The 12425-nt window shown below is 37.3% G+C and overlaps 1 protein-coding gene across 1 annotated transcript in view; it reads left to right on the forward strand.

Annotated features, from left to right (window-relative positions):
* WBP4 (WW domain binding protein 4) overlaps window positions 1-12021 on the forward strand; it is a 26704-nt gene extending 14683 nt beyond the window's left edge. The window contains exons 8-10 of the mRNA XM_025196157.1: window positions 5484-5650; window positions 6630-6856; window positions 9388-12021. Of these exons, the coding sequence (XP_025051942.1) occupies window positions 5484-5650; window positions 6630-6856; window positions 9388-9595 (602 nt within the window). The 3' untranslated portion in view covers window positions 9596-12021. The remainder of the gene's footprint in view (window positions 1-5483; window positions 5651-6629; window positions 6857-9387) is intronic.
* The last annotated feature ends 404 nt before the right edge of the window (window positions 12022-12425 follow it).

The raw sequence follows: 12425 nt of genomic DNA on the forward strand, positions 1-12425 counted from the left end.
CCCCATTATTTCTGTAGTGAATTTTTATTTTACCAGTTATTTCACTATTGATTTTAATACAGGCAGTCCTCGGACTTACAACACAATTGATTCCTGAAAACAGCATCTTAAGTCGAAACGTTTTATCTCGGAACCAATTTTCTCATAAGAAACAATGCTATAAATGGAGGATTTGTTCCTGAACCAAGGCCTGATACCCTATTTTAACCAAAAATCCCCAGAATTTTGTACTGAATCAATTAGAGATGGGTAATATAGCTACATTAATGTATTTATATTGTAAATAGCAATCATTGATTTGAAAGGACTTCTTTGAGGTGACTTTGCTGGACTTTTTGAAAGGCTCTTTGTTGGACTTCTTGAAGGGTTCTTGGCTGGAGTCTTCTCAGGAGTCTTGACCGCTGGTTTTTCTGGAGTCTTGTCTCCTTTCTTAGAGAAAATGTCCAAGGAAGTTTGGACAGATATTCTCCAGGGAGATGAGCAATGCAGCAAACTTGTTCGCTAGTGTGGCGTCGCATCAGAACAAACATTGTAAAGTCAAAACTGACGTCATAAAGTTGAAACAGGTGTGTCAATTTATAAACGTTGTAAGTACGAAATGTTGTAACTTGAGGACTGCCTGTAAAGAACCAAACAACTATGGCCTGGACCCTATCCTTCTGCAGGAATACCAGAAGGAGAGAGCTCAGAAGAGGAAGATACTGCAAAGAACCTCTAAGCTTTTTTCTAAAATGGATTTTCTTGCTTGGGACAGCTTGCTGCATAGCCCTTCGGAACATGCAGCTCTTCTGTTTCTAAATTGTGCTGCTCCATAAGAGGCAAGCCTCTGCTTTTCTCACAGCTCTGGGTTCCCCATTCTGCTCCAAAGCAGGATAGGTCCCGTGAAGCCATGCACCAGTCATTCCCAATCTGCTAGCCTGCGAATTGCTCCCTGCAGGAGGGAATTCCTACATATAGAGGGAAGGAAAGAATGGAAAGATAATGCAGCATCGAGCTGTATTAACTGGGTGCAAAAATCCTTGTTTCTTACTCCATTCTCCCATTAACCTTCCTACTTCCAAGCCCTTATATCTATGAGCTCTGAGTTAGGAGTATATTAGCACAGATATTATTGCGGAATATCTGAGCTCCACTGTATGCAGGATAATAGAGTGCCTTACAGAGAATCCATGTGCTTTTCTGTTTTTACATTGCAAATATCAGGTGTAGAAAGTCTTTTCTTCCTTGTTGTCTGCAGAACTGTCTTGTATGAGCATGGTTTCTTCTAATCTCCTTCTGATGCATTAAGGGGAACGGATAGTGTTGGTTTTTTTTAAACAAATAACACCAAGGCCAGCTTGTAATAGGGTTACCCATGTTGGTCGTGAAAGCTTCAGCAGCCCTTTCATAGTAATGCTCATTTCATTGCTATCAGTAGCACAAGGTTTGAAGAAAAATGCTACTATAGAAAATGCCGTACGTGGGGAGCTCTCTTAGTCCAGTGGTTCTCAACTTTTTTGTACCAGGACCCATTTGTAAACATTGGCCAGTCCTGATCCAGTACCCCTCACTTCCAACCTGCTGCCCCCAGACCCTAGCTCCCAGTGTGTGTGGCAGGGGATAAGTGGGGCGGGAGGCCTGGAGGCCCCCAAGCAGCCCCTTGCAGGCTGCAACTCTGTCAGCCTGCAAGGGAAAAACCACAGCTTTCCACTTTTTTCTCCTTTAAAAGAGGATCCATTTTTAAAGTTTGTTGATCCTTTTTTAAAGTTTGTTCGTGACCCTTTCATATATTCTTGCGGTCCACTTTTGGATCATGATCCACAGGTTTAGAAACACTGTCTTAGTCCATGGTGGAAGAGGATGGTAGTGTTGACATATCTAGCAGAGAACCTTTCTTAAAATGTCATAATTTTGAGTAGAAGAAGTTGAACTTGCAAATAGCTTTAAACAATCTAATTTAAAATCCTTTCTTGGGCTGAAAAAATGAATCATGCTTTTTTTTTTTTCATGCTACATGAAAAAAACCTAAAAGGACCCTTTTCTTCAGACAAGAGTAAATTTTTGTTATATCACAAATTCAGCATTTATCTGGGCTTCCACAGAATGTGTAGTGATTTAATTATGTTAACAGCCAAGAGAATGAAAGTTGAAACAGCTGTGACCAAGAGTGATTTTAATCAGTTTCTTTTTAAGATGCTTTGATTTTTTTCTTTTTATCTCCTGTTTAACTGTAATGACCAAGCAACATTTTGTAGTAAATAAAATCTTTGTAAAAAAGATTAAAGAAGCCACCTTTCACTTGCATCTTCTGAATGTAGATTAGACAGGTCCTGAGATAATCTAAAATGTTCCTCAGGTAAAAAAACAGAGAAAATCAAATTTGATATTATTGATATTTGTAAGGAAGCACAAAAATAGCTTTTAATGTATGCAAAAATATGTTTTCATTTCAGGAAGTGATTTTAAAAATCATGTTTAACTACTTGTAACTTCAGGTATATCTTCTGAATTTGTATGGTGTTACTTTTGGAGGTTTTACATGAATAGGTAACCTGTATGAAGTTCTTTGTAACCATTTTTGGAGGTGTATTGTTCATACTGAGGAGATTTTGAGGATACTGTTCATCTGTGATCATAATACAATTTTTTTAATGTTTTTGAAAATTCACATTAGCCCTGCATTAGCTTTCAGCTCATTTTGTGTTCTAAGACCAGGACAGATGTCAACAACATTTCTGTTTTGTTGTCAAAGGCTCTTTAAGCCACTAGATGTCAGTCTGATACACCTTTACTTACTGAAGATAGCATAAATGGAAAGTGTACTTTCTAATTTTTTGCACTCAGTGATATTTCTAAAAATGTATAAATCTGTGAAATAGGCATAGTAGTTTTTTGTTAATGTAAATGTTTACTTCCAGCAATTTTAGAGAATTGATAGATTTTCTAGAATTAAACTGATTTGGTCAATCAAACAGAATTGTTCCTGCAAACTGTTTTTCAGCTGTTCATATGACTGTAGGAATTTTTTTAAACTCCTTACTGAAACACTGCATTTGAAGTAGTTCATAGAACACCACATCCCTTAACATTTTTAATTTAAACTAAGGTCATGTTCCTGAGCTGTTTCAGGGCATTCCAGATAAATGAGGTTAGAAATATGTAAACACTGCTCTTTAATTAAAGCACCTTAGTTGTTCTGTATTCTACTGACTCAGCTAGTTATAGTTTGTGGAAGGAGGTGTTGGCTTTGAAACCTGTACATGTTAGGGTAATCAAGACAAGAGGTTGTAAATGCACAGCCAAAAATGTTACCAGTTAAGAGCCGTGTGGGTTATATCTGTGTTTATCTGGTTTAGTGCTGAAGGCAGGGCAGCTTTTCACTTTGTAGACTAACTAAATCAGAGTTGTATAGTATAAGCTTTCATAAGCAGCAGGATTACTTCGTCAGATTTAGTGAAGGGATGACAGGAAGCAGAGTTGCTAAGGGCCTTGTTACAGATTACACTTAGGAGATGTTTTATTTGCATCATAGCAAACATTACTACAAGGTAGAAAGTTTTTTGAGCAGTCTCATGATAATGCTTACCACAGTCTAAATAAAACATGTCCTAAACATAGGAGCTGTAAAGAATCCAGCGTGCTCAGGGTGCTGGGCCTGACAAACAACTGTTTTGTCAATCCTAGCCTGCCCCACTGCACTGGAGTCTCCTGATCATTTTACCTCAGTGGAGCAGTTGGGTGTTAGCTCAACATGTGTTAATAATACAATTTGGAGCCACTTCTCACCAAAGAAGTCCTCACTTTGCTACACTAGAATGGCATTTAGCCCATGCTTTAGTGTTTTACTGCTTGAATGCTGAATGCTCACATTTTAAGTGTAGTTAATATATCCTAAGTGTAACTTGCAACAAGGGCCTAAAAAGAAAGCAGTGGTTAGAATACAAAGGGTAGGGAAGGAGGGTGGGAAAAGGAGGCAAGGTCGATAGGCAAGAAAAAAATTCAGCAGTTAACCCATAGGGGTTATAAAAGCTAATCTAGGTAATGGGGTAAGGATACGTAGTTGTGGTTTGGACCATACCTAACCCAGTGTAGTCTTGTCTGCAATTTTCCGTTCAAGTTCATTTTTTAAGTTTTGTTGTCTCCGAACGCCACTCTCAGATCAGTGATGGATTGTCCTAGGAGAGTTAGTGTTCTGGCACATACTACACGTCTTTCTGGAATTGATGTCAGATCAGTTTTCATTCATTCTGGCTAGGGACTCAGGCTAGAAGCTGCAGGGCACTAGAGCAGCCCTCTCTTACCTTCCATGGTGCTGAGCTGGGGGGGCGGGGGGTGGCCAGGCCTTGGCAAGACACTCTGATTACTAACACTGCATTTATCAGCTCATCAACAAAACAAAAGTCTCTCTCTAGTTCAAGCTCTTAAACAGCTTTTTCCAAGGAAGGAACAGAGGGACATTACCAGCTGACCTGCTGATTAGCTGCAAAAAGCCTGAAGTAGCCACTGTTCTGTCTGCCTGTCCCAGTAAAGTTGGACACACACACACCCATTAGCTAGCATACCACATGCCTAGGGTCCATGGGGTTGGGTCCATGCTGAGGGAGGGAGGGAGTAGAGAATTCCTGCTTCAGCAGCAAGCGGGCGATGGGGCGGGGGAAGCCAGGCAGATCCTGCTGTGCACGTGCAGTCTCCACCAGAGCTCTGGCTGGGGAGCAGGTGGGCAGGGCCAACCCTGTTTTCTGGAGCAGACAGCCCAGCCCAGGGTTGCAAAACATCTGGGTTGCTGGGGGACTCTGGTTTAACTTAAACCAGGAAGGGGTCTGGGACAGAAGTTCCATAAACCAGTTTGACCCAAATCAGTTAAGTCTGGTATTACATTCAGCTAGTCATTTTGAAACTGGTTTATGTGCACTGAACTTATGTTCTGTTACAGATTTAAACCAGTTTCTGATCACTTAAACCAGTTAGTGTAATGTCTGTCCCTAGCCTCTGACAGGTAGGAATCACTCTGTCTGTCCAGTGTAGACAACAGAGGGGTACTGTATGCAAGTGATTGCATATATGATGTTGGTGTCCAAGAGTGCTGGAAAATGGTAATGCATAATTGCTGTAGTTCCTGTTGCATTGTCATAGTTTAATTAACCAAATATGACAAAATAATATTTTTAATTGAAAGTTATATAACATATACATTTAAATATAAAATATTTCTACTCTAATAACAAGATTAAATGCATAGTATAGGGCAAATTGCAACAGTCCTCACCAGAAGATACATATAACTCAAGTGACAAAATTAGTGTTTAGCAATAAAGTATAGAAAAATAATGTTAACCTAAAAAGAACACAGCAGACGAAAAGGAAAGTCTTTTGATAAATTCTTAACTGCACATGTATGTGAGGCTAATGCTGTCCCTGATGTTGCCTAATCTTGTCAAAACTCACATGACTTTAGACTGCAAATGGAAATGTTAATAATATGATTGTCTAAATATGTTGAACAGTGTCAAAATGGGAGAAACCTGAAGGTTTTTTTTCACCTTTAAATGAGAGCAGACAAGATGACATTCGTTCTAAAGCACTCACAGCAGCAGCTTCAAAGGTAGCTGTATCACGTACTGAAAAGGGAGGTAAAAAACGTGAAGTACAGAAGCCAAAAATAAACTTTAAGGTAAGTTTTACCATTGAATTGCTTTATGTACTTTATTAATGTTATAGGATATTATGAATTCATCTTTCTAACAGACCACATTTATTGTAGTTAGACTTAGCCTTATTGATTATTATAAAAGCAATTTCTTGAACAGCAATACATGTTTTAATTTATTAGCACATTAGCAGCAATGCTCCTGGATACAGAAAACAGGAGAACCTCCCCTCCAATCCAAGTGGCTTGGATGTTATCAAAAATGTTTATGGTGTCCAGAGAAGAAGATTGGTTTATCCATTAGATTTTCTACACGTTGATACTGACTTCAATATAAAACTATAATTTTTAACTCTAACTCTTAAAAATATCCAAAAGCAATGAGGTTCTAAAAGATCAGACCATTTATCTGAAAAATTTACCTGTGTTTAAGCATCATTTCAGAAGATAAGTGGTAGGATGAAAGTAGTGTCCTAAGCAGATGCCATCCTTTCTCACTTCACTTTAACTGTAAATTGTCATTATGGTCCTGAGAAGATGAAGTAGTTTCCCAAAGCCATTTGCTGGAAAATTCCAGAGAGTTTTCACTGAAATGTAGAAATGGATAAATGCAGATGCTCTAATATAGTACCCCAGACTTTTTCTGTGTATCCATTTACCTGAGCTTCTACCAAATGTTATCCATAAGAAAATTATGAGGCAAAATATGATCAATTGTTTGTTAGTTTGGATTTGCTACCCAGGTCATCTTCAGCTGTGGTAGATGGGTCTTTTGTGTTTCAAGTATGCAAAAGATGAATGAGTCTTGGTCTTTGTTTTCTGGATTGTGTAAGAAGCATATTAAAATTCTTCTACAATATGAAGTTTCTTTATTGCCTGTTGTTTTCTTTGTTTTAAAAAATAACAATTATGGATGATAAGAGAGAAATAAAAGAAGTGAAGTAAAGCAACATTATATTTTTATTTAGGCATTTTTGCTTAAGGTGGGTTTTTTCCTCCTTAGAGGATAGAGGATAGTATTGAAGAAACAGAGGAAGAGACTCCTCCCAAAGCTAAAAAGATAAGCCCTTATGGAAAGTGGCAGAATGTGAAACAAGGTGGTGAGGAGGAGGAGGAAGAGGAGGAAGAAGATGACTCTACATCAGTTCCACAAAAAACATCCCACAGTCTTTCTAAAAAGACCAATCCTTATGGAGATTGGGAGACAGTTGCAAAAGAGGAAGTCTCATAGTAAGTACCAGTTATCATAAGTAAATTCAGAGTAAACTTCACAAACTGATTGTAAAATGGATTGATGTCTTCCAACTAGTCTCAAATACCATTAACCAGATTTTGCAATTAAGTTTTAAGGTATCATTTCTGGTATGCATTCAAACTGATTGAGCATTCAACTTGGGATATTTGAAAATTTAGATCTGACGCATGTATTTTTCCAGATCCAAGCAGGTCTTCAATACACAGTCATCAGCTAGCTTGCAGTTTAAGCACAAGACAGAGTCGAAACTCAGAAATAATCTCTAGGTAGCTAGTAATGGAGCTTCAGATTATTCAAGTAGCTGCTATGGTTTATGAGCTTCTAGTATAATCTTTTTAGTAAATTAATTAAATAATGCATGATGCTATAATAAAAGAGTAACTTCTGTTAACAGAAGTGTGCATTTCACTGATACTGGCAAATAGAGCAGGGGAATTGAGAGGCAGGAGTCTTAAGATTCTATTCCTGACTATCAGTGGCTGGTTAACATCAGATAAGTCATCAAACTCCTTTCTATCAAAAAGTTTCCCTATCTTTAAAAAGAGGTTAGTGACACTTACATACATACCTCACAGAGGTCCTGTAGAACTTTGTTAATAAGATGCTTAGATAAAAAGTGCCTGGATCATAGGACAAGTACAAAAGTTGGACTGCCATTTATTCAAAGGCATATAAAAGAGAACTGCAGTGTAAACATTAGCTGGGTTTAGTATAATTGAATATAATCTAATTAAGGCTATTAGCCTTTCTGAACTGGTTAGCTGTCACACAAGGCAGACTTGAGTAGTTAAAGTCCATTTGCATGGCTATTATCTACACTTTGTCTTTTTTCAAGAACTGCTGTGATGCAAAAACTCTTTATCTTAATGGCAACTTAGCAAATAACTGATCAGTATATGTATCCTTTGTGGCTCATTGGCTAACAATGGACGTACCTCTGATTTTTCAGAAGAACCAGAAACCTTTGCCAACAGTGAATCTGTTGCAACATGCTAGAGGGATGAGTTTTGATTACAGGAAGGACACAGTCATAACTTTCTTTATTGACTAATACATTTGCCTCTTAGCAAAATTTTTAAGTTTAACCTAGAAAAATTATCGTTTAATATTTATACTGACAGCCTGCTCACCCCATTGGCTTAGCTCCAGCCGAAACATAGCTATAGACAGCTTAACATTCAGATTCATTTTTGAGTTGTTAAAGGAACTGTAAAAAAAAACAACTCCCAGCTGGAAAACTAGTGTTAAATGAAATGTATATATTTGATTGTATATTTTGATTGTCATTGCCTACTTTCTCTGTAGTGTGTGGTGGAAAATACAAAACCTCAGAATCCCAATTCATTAGGGTGGCAAAGGTTAGTCGTTAGCAGGAACAAAATTTTCATATCTTCTCAGTCGTCCCTTCCTTAGCAATTCTCAACCCAATTAGCAGATTCAAGCAATGCTATTTCAGAGGTGCTTTTTAACTCTGTTTAGACAGAAGTCATGGAATAAAAAATTCAATTACGTTTAAAAAAAAAAAAAAAAGACTGATTTCATTACTCACTCTTTCGATGTGTGTAGTGAAAGGCAAGGATATCTTTTGGCAGCATCTTTTAATGGACCGGCTTCATAGCTGGGATAGAGTTAGACAAGCTTTTGAATGCAAGTGACCTGAAGAAAAAAAAATTACATTCAAAAGCTTGTGTAACTCTATCCCAATTATGCAGTTGGTCCAATAAAAGATATTACCCTAAGAAAACCTTGCCTCTCACACAGTTCCTGTACCATCGTGGCTATAACATTGCTCTAACATTGCCATATGTAAACAATATCATGTGCCTTGCATGGTAGAAATTATGTACCAAATAAATTATTTTCTTTGCCTCAGGGGACTTGGTGTTGCACTGCAAAAGCTGGAATTGTGCAGAACAATACGATAGAGAAATGCTGTAGTGCTTGATTATTGCACTGTTTCTTGGGTAATAGGTATAAGACTTACTACCTGCAGCTTACTATCAAATCAGGCTTACTACCTGCAGCTTGTGGTGATGTCAGTGGCAGAGATTGCCGCTTGGCACCTTGAGTTCAGCTCTTCTGGCCTGTTGGCTAAACTTACTAAGCACATGCCAAGTTTGGTGCTTTTACGTCCCATTCCTACAAACTGTTAAGCACACACTTAACTTTATGCCTGAGTAGCTACACAAATACTGACTTTTATAGGATTACTTGCATGAGTAAAATTATGAATGTGATGGATTGTTTTCACTGAGGTCTGTGTTTGTTATTTTTATGTCCAATGTGCCAGCTTAACTAGGGGAGGTAAAATATTAACTTTTTCTCCATATTTACCATATTCACTTAATTACAAAGATGAGCAAGTAGACTTTGTCCAGTTCATACCTTTTCAATACAATTTGCAAAGCTGTTTTGAAAATAAAGTTCAGACCTTGTTGTCTGCATTCCACATTGCTGGTCTTGATCTTGTCAAGTAACTTTTCTTTATTTTTAACTCTGCTTCTAGTGAAAAAGTGGACTTAGAACTTCCTAGTATGGATAGTGACCGTCTACCTCCTCCAGTGCTAGAAGTTCCAGAGGATGCAAAAGTGATATTTAAAGAAAAAATAGTCACATCCCTTGGAGACCTGACAGAAGGGATATCAACCTTTAGAAAGAGAAAATTTGAAAATGGAAAATCTAGAAACTTAAGACAAAGGACAAGTGACCAGTAATACTTTAACAAATTGATTTAGTTGTTTAAAGTAAAGAGTCAGCATAAATATTTTAATGACCTTTTTTAAAGAAAAAGTTAGGAATTAAGAATTTATAGTTGTTAAAGTGTGTTGGCTGTGCATTGTAATATTTGTTTTATTTTGATTTCAGTGTGATTACATTTTGTTTTCTGAATGGAAGTTTATGTTGTATTACTCATGCAATATGTTAAATAATTTTTATTTTTTATTTCAGCTATATGATCTGAATTCAGTTTGCTTAGTGTCTGTTATTTTAGAATTTTTTGTATAGTTTGACTCCCTTCTTAGCTAAATAGAAATATAGCAATGTACCACTTGGACAAATTTGGTATAGAATTTGTATGTGTACACCAAAAGTGAATAAACAACAATGAGCTACCACCAATGCTTTAGGCCAATGGTTTTCAAGCTAAAGTACGCATACCCCCAGGGTTATAGGTACTTTGCTAAGGGGTACATGTCTAAATTTGAATAATGGCAGTGGATTTTCCAATTGACCAGTGCATGGTGAATAACGGCATTGCTGTGCATTGTCATCAGTATTGACATTGATCTTAAGGAATGAATAAGCAGTATTTTGCAGGTAAAGGGGTACACAGCCAAAAGTTTGAAAACCACGGCATAGAATCAAGCTCTAACATTGCATATGCAGAGTAGCCTTTCAGCTAATGAGTAAAAGATATGTGCCTCTGTGCTTTGCTTTAATGGTTGTTAAACTGCACATAATGATCATTCATTCATTATAAGTAGTCTGAGATTTTCCAAAGTCAAGTTTAGAGGGTTTAGCCATGCATATAGCTAGTCATTTCAAAAAGGAGATTCAAAGGTTTTGAAAAATCTTAACCATAGTGTTTTACTTTGAGCTCATGGAATGTGTGTGTGTGTGTGTATGTATGTATGTATGTATGTATATATATTTATATATATATATATGATAAATATATTACAAGTGTACGGAAGATTCAGACCTTGTCCTCACGAATAAGTTTGTCACAATACCAGTACTGAAAATGCATCTTTAGTTGCAGACCTCTAACATCCTCTCCATCATGTTTTTACAATATAGTTGTCTCTCCTTGAATTTTCATCTATTTACACAGTTAATTTCTTTTCTCCATTCCTTGTTTTCTTTGTAAGCCAGGACTGATCTTACCCTGACTCCATAAATGTGTCTTGTAGGTAGAAACATGCTCCAGTACCCAGCACTATTTAAGTAGCTGTTGCTTGTTTAAAGTGTTTAGATGAGTGCGCTATGTAGGTGCAGACAGTGCCAAGTCACTGATTGTAAAAAAAAAAAAAAGTGCCCAAGTGTGGTCTAATAGCAACAATAGTTAACTAATCATAACAGCTGAAGGGGAAGAAACCAAGTGCACAGTTGTTTCGAACATGTGCAAGAATTTTGGAACAGGAAATTAGAAGAATAGTAAACATAGCTGGTGGCAGGACTCTCACAGAGCTCTTTAGGTACCCATCTGCGAGAAGTCTGCGATTTAAATGATGAAACATTTTAAGGTTAGTGTCCTAAAATTCACAATTAGAGTTCATTTTTCAAATGATGAAATTGTCTTTGTTTAGCGTCAGTGAAAATCTGTAGGCTGAAAAAGGAGATGGTGGTACACAATGCTTTCATAACTATTGGCTCTGTTCTTCTGACACAAATCTAATGATCGACTAGTGTCTCCCACTGTAATGTAGAGTCCCCACTTCTAACTTTTGTTCTAACAAAGTTATTCTGTGCCCAAATACAGTGTGAGATACTTCCTAAGTGCCAGTTCTGTGGAAGTTTTGACTAAGCAAGGAGAGCAGAACTAGAACTGACCCATAGTACAGCAGAGATTGAATTCTTTTTTGCAGTTCTGTGGCATCTTTTGGAGGTACAGAAAGAAATTAAGTGAATGGTTCTCAGCCTTTTTAGCCTCAGAGTGTGCGCTCTTAGTTTTGACTCATTCTTTGACTACAGAAAAATAATAAAGCAATTTTGTTGCAGAGAATTGAGAAAGACCACAATGGGCCAGAATATTTTTAACACCGTGGATTCCCATTTGAAATCTCTGGGTTTATCTTATGAATCATGTTTGCGTACCTCATAGCGCTAACTTTGTGAGGTACCCCACAGCACCCTCATAAGGTGCCTCACAGCACCCTGGGTGAGAATCCATTGAATTAAGTAATCAAGTACTTAGTCAACTGTGTTATTTGCATAGCAGGACAAGAATGAAATGTTTCTTCCAGTATATGTGTTCTGGGACAAATGTCAAGGGACTCCTTAATTTCCATCCAGAGACCATCATTTAGAGGTCCCACTTTTCAGTATGTTCACTGAATGCCTCCTTAGTCATAGGAAAAAGTAAGTTATCTTCGTTCAACACTAAAATAATCAGTATACTGTGCAGTAATGAGCATGCAGAAACATAGGACTGGAAAGTTCTAACTTTTGTTCTAACAAAGTTATTCTGTGCCCAAATACAGTGTGAGATACTTCCTAAGTGCCAGTTCTGTGGAAGTTTTGACTAAGCAAGGAGAGCAGAACTAGAACTGACCCATAGTACAGCAGAGATTGAATTCTTTTTTGCAGTTCTGTGGCATCTTTTGGAGGTACAGAAAGAAATTAAGTGAATGGTTCTCAGCCTTTTTAGCCTCAGAGTGTGCGCTCTTAGTTTTGACTCATTCTTTGACTACAGAAAAATAATAAAGCAATTTTGTTGCAGAGAATTGAGAAAGACCACAATGGGCCAGAATATTTTTAACACCGTGGATTCCCATTTGAAATCTCTGGGTTTATCTTATGAATCATGTTTGCGTACCTCAT

This window comes from Alligator sinensis, unplaced genomic scaffold, assembly GCF_000455745.1.
Source record: "Alligator sinensis unplaced genomic scaffold, ASM45574v1 scaffold59_1, whole genome shotgun sequence".
Lineage (NCBI taxonomy): Eukaryota > Metazoa > Chordata > Crocodylia > Alligatoridae > Alligator > Alligator sinensis.